This window comes from Trypanosoma brucei, chromosome 9, assembly GCF_000210295.1.
Source record: "Trypanosoma brucei gambiense DAL972 chromosome 9, complete sequence".
NCBI lineage: Eukaryota > Euglenozoa > Kinetoplastea > Trypanosomatida > Trypanosomatidae > Trypanosoma > Trypanosoma brucei.
Genome location: NC_026742.1, coordinates 1,164,394 through 1,180,094, shown reverse-complemented (window position 1 = coordinate 1,180,094; position 15,701 = coordinate 1,164,394). Strand labels below are relative to the sequence as shown.

Genomic DNA, 15,701 nt, shown 5'->3' with positions numbered 1-15,701 from the left:
ATGGGTTATGGAGGTCTCGGCATGGGCTACGGAGGCTTAGGAATGGGTTATGGAGGTCTCGGCATGCCTGGCATGTACGGAGGCTTAGGAATGGGTGGCTTATACGGTGGGCTAGGTATGCCTGGTATGTACGGCATGGGGATGTCAGAAGACTTTCAGCGCAGTCAAATGACTTTCATGCTCGTAGGGCGTCTTTTGGAGATGTGCGGGATGTTTGCGGGTGTCATTCAAATGACGTTTGGGAGTGCGCTTCAGTTTATGGGAAATTACATTGGCATGAGTCAACAGTACAATAAACTGAAATCTGGTATGTATATGGACGAGGCGGGTAGATGGGTGGAGCTGCCAAAGGGCACCGACTCCAGCAGAGAAAGCGCTGTGTCAGGTACCCGCCGCAGACCCTCCAGGCACCGGAAACAAGAAAAGCAAAGCCACCCAATTTTCGGTGTCCTGAGAAGATTACTATTTCTGCTGCTTGCAGTGATGCTGGCAAAAAGGCTTACTCGTTAGCGCTACATGCACGTAACCTCTCTTCACTTTGATGATCAGTTGCAGGAGGTTGTTTTGTTTTTCTCTCTCTCCCTTCGCAGAAGTAGCAAACTTTAAACCGGTGCGTACAGGATTGACCGTGTATTCCGCAAACCATCACGAAACACTGTGACGAGGATTGTTGGAGGTGAAATTGGGGCAAATGTATGCATGGGGCATAGCCGGTGCTGGTTGAGTTATTTTGTGGAAGCGGTGTAGTGCACGACAGGCTCTTTCAGCACTTTCCCCCTTCTTCGTCTGTTTCATGTAAGATTTCGAGTGTGTTTTCCTATCGCGCTTCACACGTCACATTCATTTATTAGAAATTCAATATGTCGCCTAGGTCGTTGTATGTCACAGGGAAAGGTGTATTATCTCTTGTAGGGGGCTTTACTGCCGGTTGGTGTGGCTTAGGTTTCGTTGAGGACAAGGGACTTATTAGTGAAGCGAACCTTCGTGCCCTGCACGTAGGGACACTTAAGCTTCATTTATTCCTTCAGGAGTGGATTTTACCGGTGTCGTTCAGCGAGAAATACGGCTATAAGAAAGAGGTATTGGAGGAAATCATTGAACGGTATGGCAGCGGCTCCGCTGCCGAGGCGCGGTGGACGTTTGAACAGCTGCTGGGGGAATGCGAAGTTCCAGGACAGATTTCCTGGTTAGAAGAGCACATTTCAGAGGATATACCCTATTTTTACATTGCAGATTTATTCGACAGTTGGTGTAATTTGCACAGGAATCTCTTTGTTTGCAGCGCAGACGCCCACGAAACCGCAAAAAGAAGTGACGATCGCTTTGAGTCGGAGCTTTTATGCAAGGGTGTGATTGAGAAGGCAATTAGTGGCGTTCTGCCGTACGACACGGCGGTGCGTGCCCTTTGCATTCTTGCCATTGGATGTAGGACGAACACTCAGTTTATGCTCAAAACAATAAAGCCTGACTTCATTATGAATCGCTACAAGCTATATACAGACGATCTTGCACAACCGATAGACGGCAATACCGATGTCACACCGCTAGCCGAAGTAAACGCGGCAACGATAGGACTGCTAAATGCATTAAACACGGAACTTCAAGAACAGGAAAAGTTGAAATTGTGGAAAAGCAGTACAGCACGGAAGCTTCCGCTTCTCATGCAGTTAAATGCCACACCATGGTGTGACAGCGTCGATAGTCTTCGCAGAGGACTGAAAGGTATAACATCAAACAATGCAGCTACACTCTTAGAAGAAGCGACACAATACTTCAGGTGTTCTGAGTTGAGCAAGTAACAAAAAAGAAAATGAGACGCAAATGAAAATACAGAATAGGTGCCACAACTTAAAGCAGTTGTGTAATCATGAAACGCAACTATCGCTTCAATTATCGCGCTTCGTAAATTTTTTTCTGCGGAATACTTTCGCTAAGACTTTTTGCGTATTACCACTGCAAGGAGAGTTGACATCACAACTTCAGTTACGAACAGGGATGATGCCAAATAAGCCTTGTTGTTTCCTTGTTGTTTTACCTTTGCTTCAACAAAGCAGTTATACCATGTGGTTTGAATACTTACGTTATGTGAGTTATCACCAACAAAGTATGCTACCATAATGATTAGTTAACCTTTCTTCTCCCTCTCACCACCAGGATTAGTACCACCACCAATGGCTGTCCCACCAGTGGAAATGTATAGTGGTTCCTTTTGGAACAGAATGAGGAAACCCTTGCCATTACGAACGCAAGTCATTCGATTCACAGTTGTATTCGTAATCGTCTCTTTCATCCTTGCTGTTGCGTTGCAAATCACACATGAACGCATGCCGGACCCCAAGGTGACGAAGCCGCTACCAGATCTCGGTTTTGAACTTTTGACGAAGATATCATTTCTCTCTGTGGTTACGGACGTTCTGATTGCATTCCTCTCTTTACTGAGCTTCTTTACCTTGTGGAAACTGTACCTTCTTCACCGGCATTGTGTGGGGTCGGGTGAACCAGAACTCCCATGTAACATTCCCGGTGTGAGTCGCTTCTTTTTATCTGTGTGGTTATGTAAGGAGAATTGCCGTATTGAACTGCGCAACATTCATACCATTGCATGGATCCGTTTTATTACATCATACGCACTCCTGCTACTCTTTCGCTCGCTGGTTATTGTCATGACGTCCATGCCGACGCCAGTGGACAAGTGTCAAGACCCGCCAAAAATAGAGAACCCCGTAAAGAACGTTATACTCACTGTTCTTACAGCTGGTGGTGGTTCCATACACTGTGGTGATCTCATGTACAGTGGCCATACTGTGATTCTGACGCTTCATCTCATGTTCCACTGGATTTATGGGGCAATGGTACATTGGTCGTTTCGTCCTGTGGTGACTGTGGTAGCAATTTTTAGCTACTATTGCATCGTTGCCTCTCGCTCCCATTACACAGATGACGTGTTGGTAGCTATTTATTTAACAATTGCAACATTCATAGCAGTAGGTCACAACGCTGATGGAGCTCCATGGCAGTTGCAACTTTTTATTCGCTGGTTGCCATGTTGTGGTGCCAATTCACGTGAAGTGACGGAAGACAGCCAACCGGTAATGGTGGCTTTTAAGAGTGAAGCAGTGGATGAGTTACGAGAGAGGGACGATAGTGCGGGGTTGAGTGGTGAGGTATCAACTAACGAGGTATGATTCATAGGTGGGTGGCCTCCTCAGCCGCATAGCTGAGTATATATTATTTTTTGTCGGAAGACATCGTAATACGGAAAGTGTGCCTCAAATCTTAATTTTCTATTTGTTTGGTCCGCCTGGCTTAGCGTAAAGCTATTTTGAGCCCACGAAGGATCTAGTGATAGTAATGGTTGGGCAGGGCTGCTTCTAGGAAAAAAAGGGAATCGAATAATTACCCTTCCTTAAAAAAGAAAATACTCTCCCAATAATAGTAAAATTCTTTTCACTTACTTATTCTGAACAAATAAGATTTTAATTGTCTTCAATAATAAGTATATTTCTTATGGTACCGTGCAGCGAATAAACCGCACCTCAGCGAAAACATATATATATATATATGAAAGCTGTTATTTTTTTCTTCCCCTTCAGCGATCGTATTTTTGTTACAATCATCAGTTAAAACGTATATTAATTATCACTCTTCTTCGGGCATATTAACAAGTATACCGTGCGTTCGTCAATTTACACACCGCGATACATACGTTTACATGAAACTTAGATGTGTGATGAAGTTTCTTCAAGAGAAAAATCAGTTGAGGGGTACACGACGTGTGAACGACAAACATATGAAAGACTTGCCTACATCTCAGCTCGTGCTGAAATGAATGTACAGGTGTGGTAGGCTGTAAATTTTCATTAACCGTAACACTGTTGTTGCAGGCAAACAACAGAAGGGAGGGAAGAGGGAAACAATAAAGGTGATACGTGAAAGGTCAGCATGGGGGAACAGAAACCCTGTACCGTATATGTGTGATTGGGAGTGTTGTTGTTTTTTTCTATTTGTCCCTTCACAATATAAAAGACTTCCCCCGACACGCATGCATCAATAAAAGCGCTGTGTTCTCGTCTATTGTATGGGGTGCTGATTCACTTGTTGTGGTTACCACTGCTTTTTCTACTCTCCTTTTTGCTGCTCGTAGATAGTTATATTGAAATTTATCGTTGTGTTACTGTGCACATTTGGCCGCAGTATCTGCCACGACAACGTGGTTGCTCTAATGAGGTACTCTTTGAGGGTTTTCTTTTACAGTTTTGATAATGTTCTTCTCTACTGGATATGGTGCTGGTGAGAGCCATAAATTCTTAATTTACCACAGAACAGGGATGATGCCAAATAAGCCTTGTTGTTTCCTTGTTGTTTTACCTTTGCTTCAACAAAGCAGTTATACCATGTGGTTTGAATACTTACGTTATGTGAGTTATCACCAACAAAGTATGCTACCATAATGATTAGTTAACCTTTCTTCTCCCTCTCACCACCAGGATTAGTACCACCACCAATGGCTGTCCCACCAGTGGAAATGTATAGTGGTTCCTTTTGGAACAGAATGAGGAAACCCTTGCCATTACGAACGCAAGTCATTCGATTCACAGTTGTATTCGTAATTGTTGTCTTTATCCTTGCTGTTTTGTTGCAAATCACACATGAACGTATGCCGGACCCCAAGGTGACGAAGCCGCTACCAGATCTCGGTTTTGAGGTATTGCACAAGTATCCTTTTTTGTTTTCTGTCGCAGACTGCTGTATCGGTTCCTTGAATATTCTGAGTGTTTTCACCGCTTTCAAACTGTACCTTCTTCACCGGCATTGTGTGGGGTCGGGTGAACCAGAACTCCCATGTAACATTCCCGGTGTGAGTCGCTTCTTTTTATCTGTGTGGTTATGTAAGGAGAATTGCCGTATTGAACTGCGCAACATTCATACCATTGCATGGATCCGTTTTATTACATCATACGCACTCCTGCTACTCTCCCGTTCAATTATTATGGTAGTGACGTCGCTTCCCAATCCCGATGACCTGTGCCAAAACCCGCCAAAAATAGAAAATCGTGTGAAAGATATCTTACTTACTGTTCTTACAGCTGGTGCCGGTTCCATACACTGTGGTGATCTCATGTACAGTGGCCATACTGTGATTCTGACGCTTCATCTCATGTTCCACTGGATTTATGGGGCAATGGTACATTGGTCGTTTCGTCCTGTGGTGACTGTGGTAGCAATTTTTAGCTACTATTGCATCGTTGCCTCTCGGTTCCATTACACAGATGACGTGTTGGTAGCTATTTATTTAACAATTGCAACATTCATAGCAGTAGGTCACAACGCTGATGGAGCTCCATGGCAGTTGCAACTTTTTATTCGCTGGTTGCCATGTTGCGGTGCCAATTCACGTGAAGTGGCTGAAGATGGTGTGCCTGTTGCAATCGTAATTAAAAACGAAGAAATGATGAATTTCGATGGAAAGTCGTAGATGAGAGAAATCATTGATGGTGCCTCCCCCTGTGGAAAGGTGAATCAGTAAAGTGTTGTTAATAATGACGGACCTGTTGTTGAAAAGTCGAAAAGAGAGGAAAACAACTTTGTTCGTCTTTAAGATGTCATTTCTCTATTAGTAGGTGTGCTTATCTTCCTTTCTTGTGTGAAAGGCGAGCAGTTATCTATTCATTGTTGTTGCTGTTTTTGTTGTTGGTATACTACTCTTTGTCTTGCTGCTTATATGGTCAAAATAATGACACCCAGAAAGGTGGGCATGGTCTTGGATGAGACATGAATGAGTGTCCAGTATTTCTGACAAGATTAATGGAAGGATGCGCCTTATCTTGCTAGCGGGATAGTTTTGGTAACTGCACTAATGAAACAAGCAGGCCATACACCTATGGCCCTCATCTTAGAAATTTGTAAAGTTTCCTTTGCTTACTTCATTGCGTAGAATGCATATCTGACAACATTTGTCCCAATTTCGCGAGGTTGTCTATTTGTACTGCCTATAACTGTGTTTTTTTGCTCCCTCGACTCTGTGTTGGAAGGTAATAGTGGTGTATCTTAACAAAATCAATTAAAGACGTTAATTCGTTACAAAATCAGTGGAGAGGTACACGACGTGTGAACGACAAACATATGAAAGACTTGCCTACATCTCAGCTCGTGCTGAAATGAATGTACAGGTGTGGTGGGCTGTAAATTTTCATTAACCGTAACACTGTTGTTGCAGGCAAACAACAGAAGGGAGGGAAGAGGGAAACAATAAAGGTGATACGTGAAAGGTCAGCATGGGGGAACAGAAACCCTGTACCGTATATGTGTTATTGGGAGTGTTGTTGTTTTTTCTATTTGTCCCTTCACAATATAAAAGACTTCCCCCGACACGCATGCATCAATAAAAGCGCTGTGTTCTCGTCTATTGTATGGGGTGCTGATTCACTTGTTGTGGTTACCACTGCTTTTTCTACTCTCCTTTTTGCTGCTCGTAGATAGTTATATTGAAATTTATCGTTGTGTTACTGTGCACATTTGGCCGCAGTATCTGCCACGACAACGTGGTTGCTCTAATGAGGTACTCTTTGAGGGTTTTCTTTTACAGTTTTGATAATGTTCTTCTCTACTGGATATGGTGCTGGTGAGAGCCATAAATTCTTAATTTACCACAGAACAGGGATGATGCCAAATAAGCCTTGTTGTTTCCTTGTTGTTTTACCTTTGCTTCAACAAAGCAGTTATACCATGTGGTTTGAATACTTACGTTATGTGAGTTATCACCAACAAAGTATGCTACCATAATGATTAGTTAACCTTTCTTCTCCCTCTCACCACCAGGATTAGTACCACCACCAATGGCTGTCCCACCAGTGGAAATGTATAGTGGTTCCTTTTGGAACAGAATGAGGAAACCCTTGCCATTACGAACGCAAGTCATTCGATTCACAGTTGTATTCGTAATCGTCTCTTTCATCCTTGCTGTTGCGTTGCAAATCACACATGAACGCATGCCGGACCCCAAGGTGACGAAGCCGCTACCAGATCTCGGTTTTGAACTTTTGACGAAGGTGCCAGGTATGTATGTTCTTGCAGACTGCTGTATCGGTTTCTTGAATATTCTGAGTGTTTTCACCGCTTTCAAACTGTACCTTCTTCACCGGCATTGTGTGGGGTCGGGTGAACCAGAACTCCCATGTAACATTCCCGGTGTGAGTCGCTTCTTTTTATCTGTGTGGTTATGTAAGGAGAATTGCCGTATTGAACTGCGCAACATTCATACCATTGCATGGATCCGTTTTATTACATCATACGCACTCCTGCTACTCTTTCGCTCGGCAGTTATTGTCATGACATCGCTTCCTGCTCCCGATGACCTGTGCCAAAACCCGCCGAAAATAGAGAACCCCGTAAAGAACGTTATACTCACTGTTCTTACAGCTGGTGGTGGTTCCATACACTGTGGTGATCTCATGTACAGTGGCCATACTGTGATTCTGACGCTTCATCTCATGTTCCACTGGATTTATGGGGCAATGGTACATTGGTCGTTTCGTCCTGTGGTGACTGTGGTAGCAATTTTTAGCTACTATTGCATCGTTGCCTCTCGCTTCCATTACACAGATGACGTGTTGGTAGCTATTTATTTAACAATTGCAACATTCATAGCAGTAGGTCACAACGCTGATGGAGCTCCATGGCAGTTGCAACTTTTTATTCGCTGGTGGCCATGTTGCGGTGCCAATTCACGTGAAGTGACGGAAGACAGCCAACCGGTAATGGTGGCTTTTAAGAGTGAAGCGGCGGGTCAGTCTAGCAGGAAAGTCGTAGATGAGAGAAATCATTGATGGTGCCTCCCCCTGTGGAAAGGTGAAATCAGTAAAGTGTTGTTAATAATGACGGACCTGTTGTTGAAAAGTCGAAAAGAGAGGAAAACAACTTTGTTCGTCTTTAAGATGTCATTTCTCTATTAGTAGGTGTGCTTATCTTCCTTTCTTGTGTGAAAGGCGAGCAGTTATCTATTCATTGTTGTTGCTGTTTTTGTTGTTGGTATACTACTCTTTGTCTTGCTGCTTATATGGTCAAAATAATGACACCCAGAAAGGTGGGCATGGTCTTGGATGAGACATGAAGGAGTGTCCAGTATTTCTGACAAGATTAATGGAAGGATGCGCCTTATCTTGCTAGCGGGATAGTTTTGGTAACTGCACTAATGAAACAAGCAGGCCATACACCTATGGCCCTCATCTTAGAAATTTGTAAAGTTTCCTTTGCTTACTTCATTGCGTAGAATATATTAAGTAGGAGAAGATCAGCCTCCTGTCTATCGAATTGATGAAATCGTTTCGTATTAGTGGAGTTGTACCGGACTTAACTGTTCACGCATTGAGGTCTGCTGCTTTTGCAGTTAATTTTCATTTATAATTTTACCTGTGGCTGGATGCCAAAAAGGTGACCATACTACGTACGGATGTCTATAAATACCCGTATTATTTTGAATGTTTTTTTGTTTGCTCTGCGTTCGTCAATTTACACACCGCGATACATACGTTTACATGAAACTTAGATGTGTGATGAAGTTTCTTCAAGAGAAAAATCAGTTGAGGGGTACACGACGTGTGAACGACAAACATATGAAAGACTTGCCTACATCTCAGCTCGTGCTGAAATGAATGTACAGGTGTGGTAGGCTGTAAATTTTCATTAACCGTAACACTGTTGTTGCAGGCAAACAACAGAAGGGAGGGAAGAGGGAAACAATAAAGGTGATACGTGAAAGGTCAGTATGGGGGAACAGAAACCCTGTACCGTATATGTGTGATTGGGAGTGTTGTTGTTTTTTCTATTTGTCCCTTCACAATATAAAAGACTTCCCCCGACACGCATGCATCAATAAAAGCGCTGTGTTCTCGTCTATTGTATGGGGTGCTGATTCACTTGTTGTGGTTACCACTGCTTTTTCTACTCTCCTTTTTGCTGCTCGTAGATAGTTATATTGAAATTTATCGTTGTGTTACTGTGCACATTTGGCCGCAGTATCTGCCACGACAACGTGGTTGCTCTAATGAGGTACTCTTTGAGGGTTTTCTTTTACAGTTTTGATAATGTTCTTCTCTACTGGATATGGTGCTGGTGAGAGCCATAAATTCTTAATTTACCACAGAACAGGGATGATGCCAAATAAGCCTTGTTGTTTCCTTGTTGTTTTACCTTTGCTTCAACAAAGCAGTTATACCATGTGGTTTGAATACTTACGTTATGTGAGTTATCACCAACAAAGTATGCTACCATAATGATTAGTTAACCTTTCTTCTCCCTCTCACCACCAGGATTAGTACCACCACCAATGGCTGTCCCACCAGTGGAAATGTATAGTGGTTCCTTTTGGAACAGAATGAGGAAACCCTTGCCATTACGAACGCAAGTCATTCGATTCACAGTTGTATTCGTAATCGTCTCTTTCATCCTTGCTGTTGCGTTGCAAATCACACATGAACGCATGCCGGACCCCAAGGTGACGAAGCCGCTACCAGATCTCGGTTTTGAACTTTTGACGAAGGTGCCAGGTATGTATGTTCTTGCAGACTGCTGTATCGGTTTCTTGAATATTCTGAGTGTTTTCACCGCTTTCAAACTGTACCTTCTTCACCGGCATTGTGTGGGGTCGGGTGAACCAGAACTCCCATGTAACATTCCCGGTGTGAGTCGCTTCTTTTTATCTGTGTGGTTATGTAAGGAGAATTGCCGTATTGAACTGCGCAACATTCATACCATTGCATGGATCCGTTTTATTACATCATACGCACTCCTGCTACTCTTTCGCTCGGCAGTTATTGTCATGACATCGCTTCCTGCTCCCGATGACCTGTGCCAAGACCCGCCGAAAATAGAGAACCCCGTAAAGAACGTTATACTCACTGTTCTTACAGCTGGTGGTGGTTCCATACACTGTGGTGATCTCATGTACAGTGGCCATACTGTGATTCTGACGCTTCATCTCATGTTCCACTGGATTTATGGGGCAATGGTACATTGGTCGTTTCGTCCTGTGGTGACTGTGGTAGCAATTTTTAGCTACTATTGCATCGTTGCCTCTCGGTTCCATTACACGGATGACGTGTTGGTAGCTATTTATTTAACAATTGCAACATTCATAGCAGTAGGTCACAACGCTGATGGAGCTCCATGGCAGTTGCAACTTTTTATTCGCTGGTGGCCATGTTGCGGTGCCAATTCACGTGAAGTGACGGAAGACAGCCAACCGGTAATGGTGGCTTTTAAGAGTGAAGCGGCGGGTCAGTCTAGCAGGAAAGTCGTAGATGAGAGAAATCATTGATGGTGCCTCCCCCTGTGGAAAGGTGAAATCAGTAAAGTGTTGTTAATAATGACGGACCTGTTGTTGAAAAGTCGAAAAGAGAGGAAAACAACTTTGTTCGTCTTTAAGATGTCATTTCTCTATTAGTAGGTGTGCTTATCTTCCTTTCTTGTGTGAAAGGCGAGCAGTTATCTATTCATTGTTGTTGCTGTTTTTGTTGTTGGTATACTACTCTTTGTCTTGCTGCTTATATGGTCAAAATAATGACACCCAGAAAGGTGGGCATGGTCTTGGATGAGACATGAAGGAGTGTCCAGTATTTCTGACAAGATTAATGGAAGGATGCGCCTTATCTTGCTAGCGGGATAGTTTTGGTAACTGCACTAATGAAACAAGCAGGCCATACACCTATGGCCCTCATCTTAGAAATTTGTAAAGTTTCCTTTGCTTACTTCATTGCGTAGAATGCATATCTGACAACATTTGTCCCAATTTCGCGAGGTTGTCTATTTGTACTGCCTATAACTGTGTTTTTTTGCTCCCTCGACTCTGTGTTGGAAGGTAATAGTGGTGTATCTTAACAAAATCAATTAAAGACGTTAATTCGTTACAAAATCAGTGGAGAGGTACACGACGTGTGAACGACAAACATATGAAAGACTTGCCTACATCTCAGCTCGTGCTGAAATGAATGTACAGGTGTGGTGGGCTGTAAATTTTCATTAACCGTAACACTGTTGTTGCAGGCAAACAACAGAAGGGAGGGAAGAGGGAAACAATAAAGGTGATACGTGAAAGGTCAGCATGGGGGAACAGAAACCCTGTACCGTATATGTGTTATTGGGAGTGTTGTTGTTTTTTCTATTTGTCCCTTCACAATATAAAAGACTTCCCCCGACACGCATGCATCAATAAAAGCGCTGTGTTCTCGTCTATTGTATGGGGTGCTGATTCACTTGTTGTGGTTACCACTGCTTTTTCTACTCTCCTTTTTGCTGCTCGTAGATAGTTATATTGAAATTTATCGTTGTGTTACTGTGCACATTTGGCCGCAGTATCTGCCACGACAACGTGGTTGCTCTAATGAGGTACTCTTTGAGGGTTTTCTTTTACAGTTTTGATAATGTTCTTCTCTACTGGATATGGTGCTGGTGAGAGCCATAAATTCTTAATTTACCACAGAACAGGGATGATGCCAAATAAGCCTTGTTGTTTCCTTGTTGTTTTACCTTTGCTTCAACAAAGCAGTTATACCATGTGGTTTGAATACTTACGTTATGTGAGTTATCACCAACAAAGTATGCTACCATAATGATTAGTTAACCTTTCTTCTCCCTCTCACCACCAGGATTAGTACCACCACCAATGGCTGTCCCACCAGTGGAAATGTATAGTGGTTCCTTTTGGAACAGAATGAGGAAACCCTTGCCATTACGAACGCAAGTCATTCGATTCACAGTTGTATTCGTAATCGTCTCTTTCATCCTTGCTGTTGCGTTGCAAATCACACATGAACGCATGCCGGACCCCAAGGTGACGAAGCCGCTACCAGATCTCGGTTTTGAACTTTTGACGAAGGTGCCAGGTATGTATGTTCTTGCAGACTGCTGTATCGGTTTCTTGAATATTCTGAGTGTTTTCACCGCTTTCAAACTGTACCTTCTTCACCGGCATTGTGTGGGGTCGGGTGAACCAGAACTCCCATGTAACATTCCCGGTGTGAGTCGCTTCTTTTTATCTGTGTGGTTATGTAAGGAGAATTGCCGTATTGAACTGCGCAACATTCATACCATTGCATGGATCCGTTTTATTACATCATACGCACTCCTGCTACTCTTTCGCTCGGTGGTTATTGTCATGACATCCTTTCCTGCTCCTGATGACCTGTGCCAAAACCCGCCGAAAATAGAGAACCCCGTAAAGAACGTTATACTCACTGTTCTTACAGCTGGTGGTGGTTCCATACACTGTGGTGATCTCATGTACAGTGGCCATACTGTGATTCTGACGCTTCATCTCATGTTCCACTGGATTTATGGGGCAATGGTACATTGGTCGTTTCGTCCTGTGGTGACTGTGGTAGCAATTTTTAGCTACTATTGCATCGTTGCCTCTCGGTTCCATTACACAGATGACGTGTTGGTAGCTATTTATTTAACAATTGCAACATTCATAGCAGTAGGTCACAACGCTGATGGAGCTCCATGGCAGTTGCAACTTTTTATTCGCTGGTGGCCATGTTGCGGTGCCAATTCACGTGAAGTGACGGAAGACAGCCAACCGGTAATGGTGGCTTTTAAGAGTGAAGCGGCGGGTCAGTCTAGCAGGAAAGTCGTAGATGAGAGAAATCATTGATGGTGCCTCCCCCTGTGGAAAGGTGAAATCAGTAAAGTGTTGTTAATAATGACGGACCTGTTGTTGAAAAGTCGAAAAGAGAGGAAAACAACTTTGTTCGTCTTTAAGATGTCATTTCTCTATTAGTAGGTGTGCTTATCTTCCTTTCTTGTGTGAAAGGCGAGCAGTTATCTATTCATTGTTGTTGCTGTTTTTGTTGTTGGTATACTACTCTTTGTCTTGCTGCTTATATGGTCAAAATAATGACACCCAGAAAGGTGGGCATGGTCTTGGATGAGACATGAAGGAGTGTCCAGTATTTCTGACAAGATTAATGGAAGGATGCGCCTTATCTTGCTAGCGGGATAGTTTTGGTAACTGCACTAATGAAACAAGCAGGCCATACACCTATGGCCCTCATCTTAGAAATTTGTAAAGTTTCCTTTGCTTACTTCATTGCGTAGAATGCATATCTGACAACATTTGTCCCAATTTCGCGAGGTTGTCTATTTGTACTGCCTATAACTGTGTTTTTTTGCTCCCTCGACTCTGTGTTGGAAGGTAATAGTGGTGTATCTTAACAAAATCAATTAAAGACGTTAATTCGTTACAAAATCAGTGGAGAGGTACACGACGTGTGAACGACAAACATATGAAAGACTTGCCTACATCTCAGCTCGTGCTGAAATGAATGTACAGGTGTGGTGGGCTGTAAATTTTCATTAACCGTAACACTGTTGTTGCAGGCAAACAACAGAAGGGAGGGAAGAGGGAAACAATAAAGGTGATACGTGAAAGGTCAGCATGGGGGAACAGAAACCCTGTACCGTATATGTGTTATTGGGAGTGTTGTTGTTTTTTCTATTTGTCCCTTCACAATATAAAAGACTTCCCCCGACACGCATGCATCAATAAAAGCGCTGTGTTCTCGTCTATTGTATGGGGTGCTGATTCACTTGTTGTGGTTACCACTGCTTTTTCTACTCTCCTTTTTGCTGCTCGTAGATAGTTATATTGAAATTTATCGTTGTGTTACTGTGCACATTTGGCCGCAGTATCTGCCACGACAACGTGGTTGCTCTAATGAGGTACTCTTTGAGGGTTTTCTTTTACAGTTTTGATAATGTTCTTCTCTACTGGATATGGTGCTGGTGAGAGCCATAAATTCTTAATTTACCACAGAACAGGGATGATGCCAAATAAGCCTTGTTGTTTCCTTGTTGTTTTACCTTTGCTTCAACAAAGCAGTTATACCATGTGGTTTGAATACTTACGTTATGTGAGTTATCACCAACAAAGTATGCTACCATAATGATTAGTTAACCTTTCTTCTCCCTCTCACCACCAGGATTAGTACCACCACCAATGGCTGTCCCACCAGTGGAAATGTATAGTGGTTCCTTTTGGAACAGAATGAGGAAACCCTTGCCATTACGAACGCAAGTCATTCGATTCACAGTTGTATTCGTAATTGTTGTCTTTATCCTTGCTGTTTTGTTGCAAATCACACATGAACGTATGCCGGACCCCAAGGTGACGAAGCCGCTACCAGATCTCGGTTTTGAGGTATTGCACAAGTATCCTTTTTTGTTTTCTGTCGCAGACTGTTGTATCGGTTCCTTGAATATTCTGAGTGTTTTCACCGCTTTCAAACTGTACCTTCTTCACCGGCATTGTGTGGGGTCGGGTGAACCAGAACTCCCATGTAACATTCCCGGTGTGAGTCGCTTCTTTTTATCTGTGTGGTTATGTAAGGAGAATTGCCGTATTGAACTGCGCAACATTCATACCATTGCATGGATCCGTTTTATTACATCATACGCACTCCTGCTACTCTCCCGTTCAATTATTATGGTAGTGACGTCGCTTCCCAATCCCGATGACCTGTGCCAAAACCCGCCAAAAATAGAAAATCGTGTGAAAGATATCTTACTTACTGTTCTTACAGCTGGTGCCGGTTCCATACACTGTGGTGATCTCATGTACAGTGGCCATACTGTGATTCTGACGCTTCATCTCATGTTCCACTGGATTTATGGGGCAATGGTACATTGGTCGTTTCGTCCTGTGGTGACTGTGGTAGCAATTTTTAGCTACTATTGCATCGTTGCCTCTCGGTTCCATTACACAGATGACGTGTTGGTAGCTATTTATTTAACAATTGCAACATTCATAGCAGTAGGTCACAACGCTGATGGAGCTCCATGGCAGTTGCAACTTTTTATTCGCTGGTTGCCATGTTGCGGTGCCAATTCACGTGAAGTGGCTGAAGATGGTGTGCCTGTTGCAATCGTAATTAAAAACGAAGAAATGATGAATTTCGATGGAAAGTCGTAGATGAGAGAAATCATTGATGGTGCCTCCCCCTGTGGAAAGGTGAATCAGTAAAGTGTTGTTAATAATGACGGACCTGTTGTTGAAAAGTCGAAAAGAGAGGAAAACAACTTTGTTCGTCTTTAAGATGTCATTTCTCTATTAGTAGGTGTGCTTATCTTCCTTTCTTGTGTGAAAGGCGAGCAGTTATCTATTCATTGTTGTTGCTGTTTTTGTTGTTGGTATACTACTCTTTGTCTTGCTGCTTATATGGTCAAAATAATGACACCCAGAAAGGTGGGCATGGTCTTGGATGAGACATGAATGAGTGTCCAGTATTTCTGACAAGATTAATGGAAGGATGCGCCTTATCTTGCTAGCGGGATAGTTTTGGTAACTGCACTAATGAAACAAGCAGGCCATACACCTATGGCCCTCATCTTAGAAATTTGTAAAGTTTCCTTTGCTTACTTCATTGCGTAGAATGCATATCTGACAACATTTGTCCCAATTTCGCGAGGTTGTCTATTTGTACTGCCTATAACTGTGTTTTTTTGCTCCCTCGACTCTGTGTTGGAAGGTAATAGTGGTGTATCTTAACAAAATCAATTAAAGACGTTAATTCGTTACAAAATCAGTGGAGAGGTACACGACGTGTGAACGACAAACATATGAAAGACTTGCCTACATCTCAGCTCGTGCTGAAATGAATGTACAGGTGTGGTGGGCTGTAAATTTTCATTAACCGTAACACTGTGTG

General features: G+C 43.0%; 7 protein-coding genes across 7 annotated transcripts; all 7 read left to right on the top strand.

Moving 5' to 3' along the window:
• Positions 1 to 860: 860 nt before the first annotated feature.
• Positions 861 to 1,799, top strand: TbgDal_IX5380 (hypothetical protein, conserved; the record flags this gene model as incomplete). The annotated part of the gene is made up of 1 exon (XM_011778426.1): positions 861 to 1,799. The coding sequence occupies one exon, from the start codon at positions 861 to 863 to the stop codon at positions 1,797 to 1,799; it is 939 nt and encodes a 312-aa protein (XP_011776728.1).
• Positions 1,800 to 2,171: 372 nt separating this feature from the next.
• TbgDal_IX5370 (phosphatidylcholine:ceramide cholinephosphotransferase 2, putative) lies at positions 2,172 to 3,185 on the top strand (the record flags this gene model as incomplete). Its single annotated transcript, XM_011778425.1, has 1 exon — positions 2,172 to 3,185. One exon carries the CDS (start codon positions 2,172 to 2,174, stop codon positions 3,183 to 3,185), a length of 1,014 nt encoding a protein of 337 aa, XP_011776727.1.
• A 1,319-nt stretch (positions 3,186 to 4,504) lies between these two features.
• Positions 4,505 to 5,476, top strand: TbgDal_IX5360 (phosphatidylcholine:ceramide cholinephosphotransferase 2, putative; the record flags this gene model as incomplete). The annotated part of the gene is made up of 1 exon (XM_011778424.1): positions 4,505 to 5,476. One exon carries the CDS (start codon positions 4,505 to 4,507, stop codon positions 5,474 to 5,476), a length of 972 nt encoding a protein of 323 aa, XP_011776726.1.
• Positions 5,477 to 6,836: 1,360 nt separating this feature from the next.
• On the top strand, positions 6,837 to 7,826 carry TbgDal_IX5350 (phosphatidylcholine:ceramide cholinephosphotransferase 2, putative; the record flags this gene model as incomplete). Its single annotated transcript, XM_011778423.1, has 1 exon — positions 6,837 to 7,826. The coding sequence occupies one exon, from the start codon at positions 6,837 to 6,839 to the stop codon at positions 7,824 to 7,826; it is 990 nt and encodes a 329-aa protein (XP_011776725.1).
• A 1,499-nt stretch (positions 7,827 to 9,325) lies between these two features.
• On the top strand, positions 9,326 to 10,315 carry TbgDal_IX5340 (phosphatidylcholine:ceramide cholinephosphotransferase 2, putative; the record flags this gene model as incomplete). The annotated part of the gene is made up of 1 exon (XM_011778422.1): positions 9,326 to 10,315. The coding sequence occupies one exon, from the start codon at positions 9,326 to 9,328 to the stop codon at positions 10,313 to 10,315; it is 990 nt and encodes a 329-aa protein (XP_011776724.1).
• Positions 10,316 to 11,659: 1,344 nt separating this feature from the next.
• Positions 11,660 to 12,649, top strand: TbgDal_IX5330 (phosphatidylcholine:ceramide cholinephosphotransferase 2, putative; the record flags this gene model as incomplete). The annotated part of the gene is made up of 1 exon (XM_011778421.1): positions 11,660 to 12,649. One exon carries the CDS (start codon positions 11,660 to 11,662, stop codon positions 12,647 to 12,649), a length of 990 nt encoding a protein of 329 aa, XP_011776723.1.
• A 1,344-nt stretch (positions 12,650 to 13,993) lies between these two features.
• TbgDal_IX5320 (phosphatidylcholine:ceramide cholinephosphotransferase 2, putative) lies at positions 13,994 to 14,965 on the top strand (the record flags this gene model as incomplete). Its single annotated transcript, XM_011778420.1, has 1 exon — positions 13,994 to 14,965. The coding sequence occupies one exon, from the start codon at positions 13,994 to 13,996 to the stop codon at positions 14,963 to 14,965; it is 972 nt and encodes a 323-aa protein (XP_011776722.1).
• Between the last annotated feature and the right edge of the window lie 736 nt (positions 14,966 to 15,701).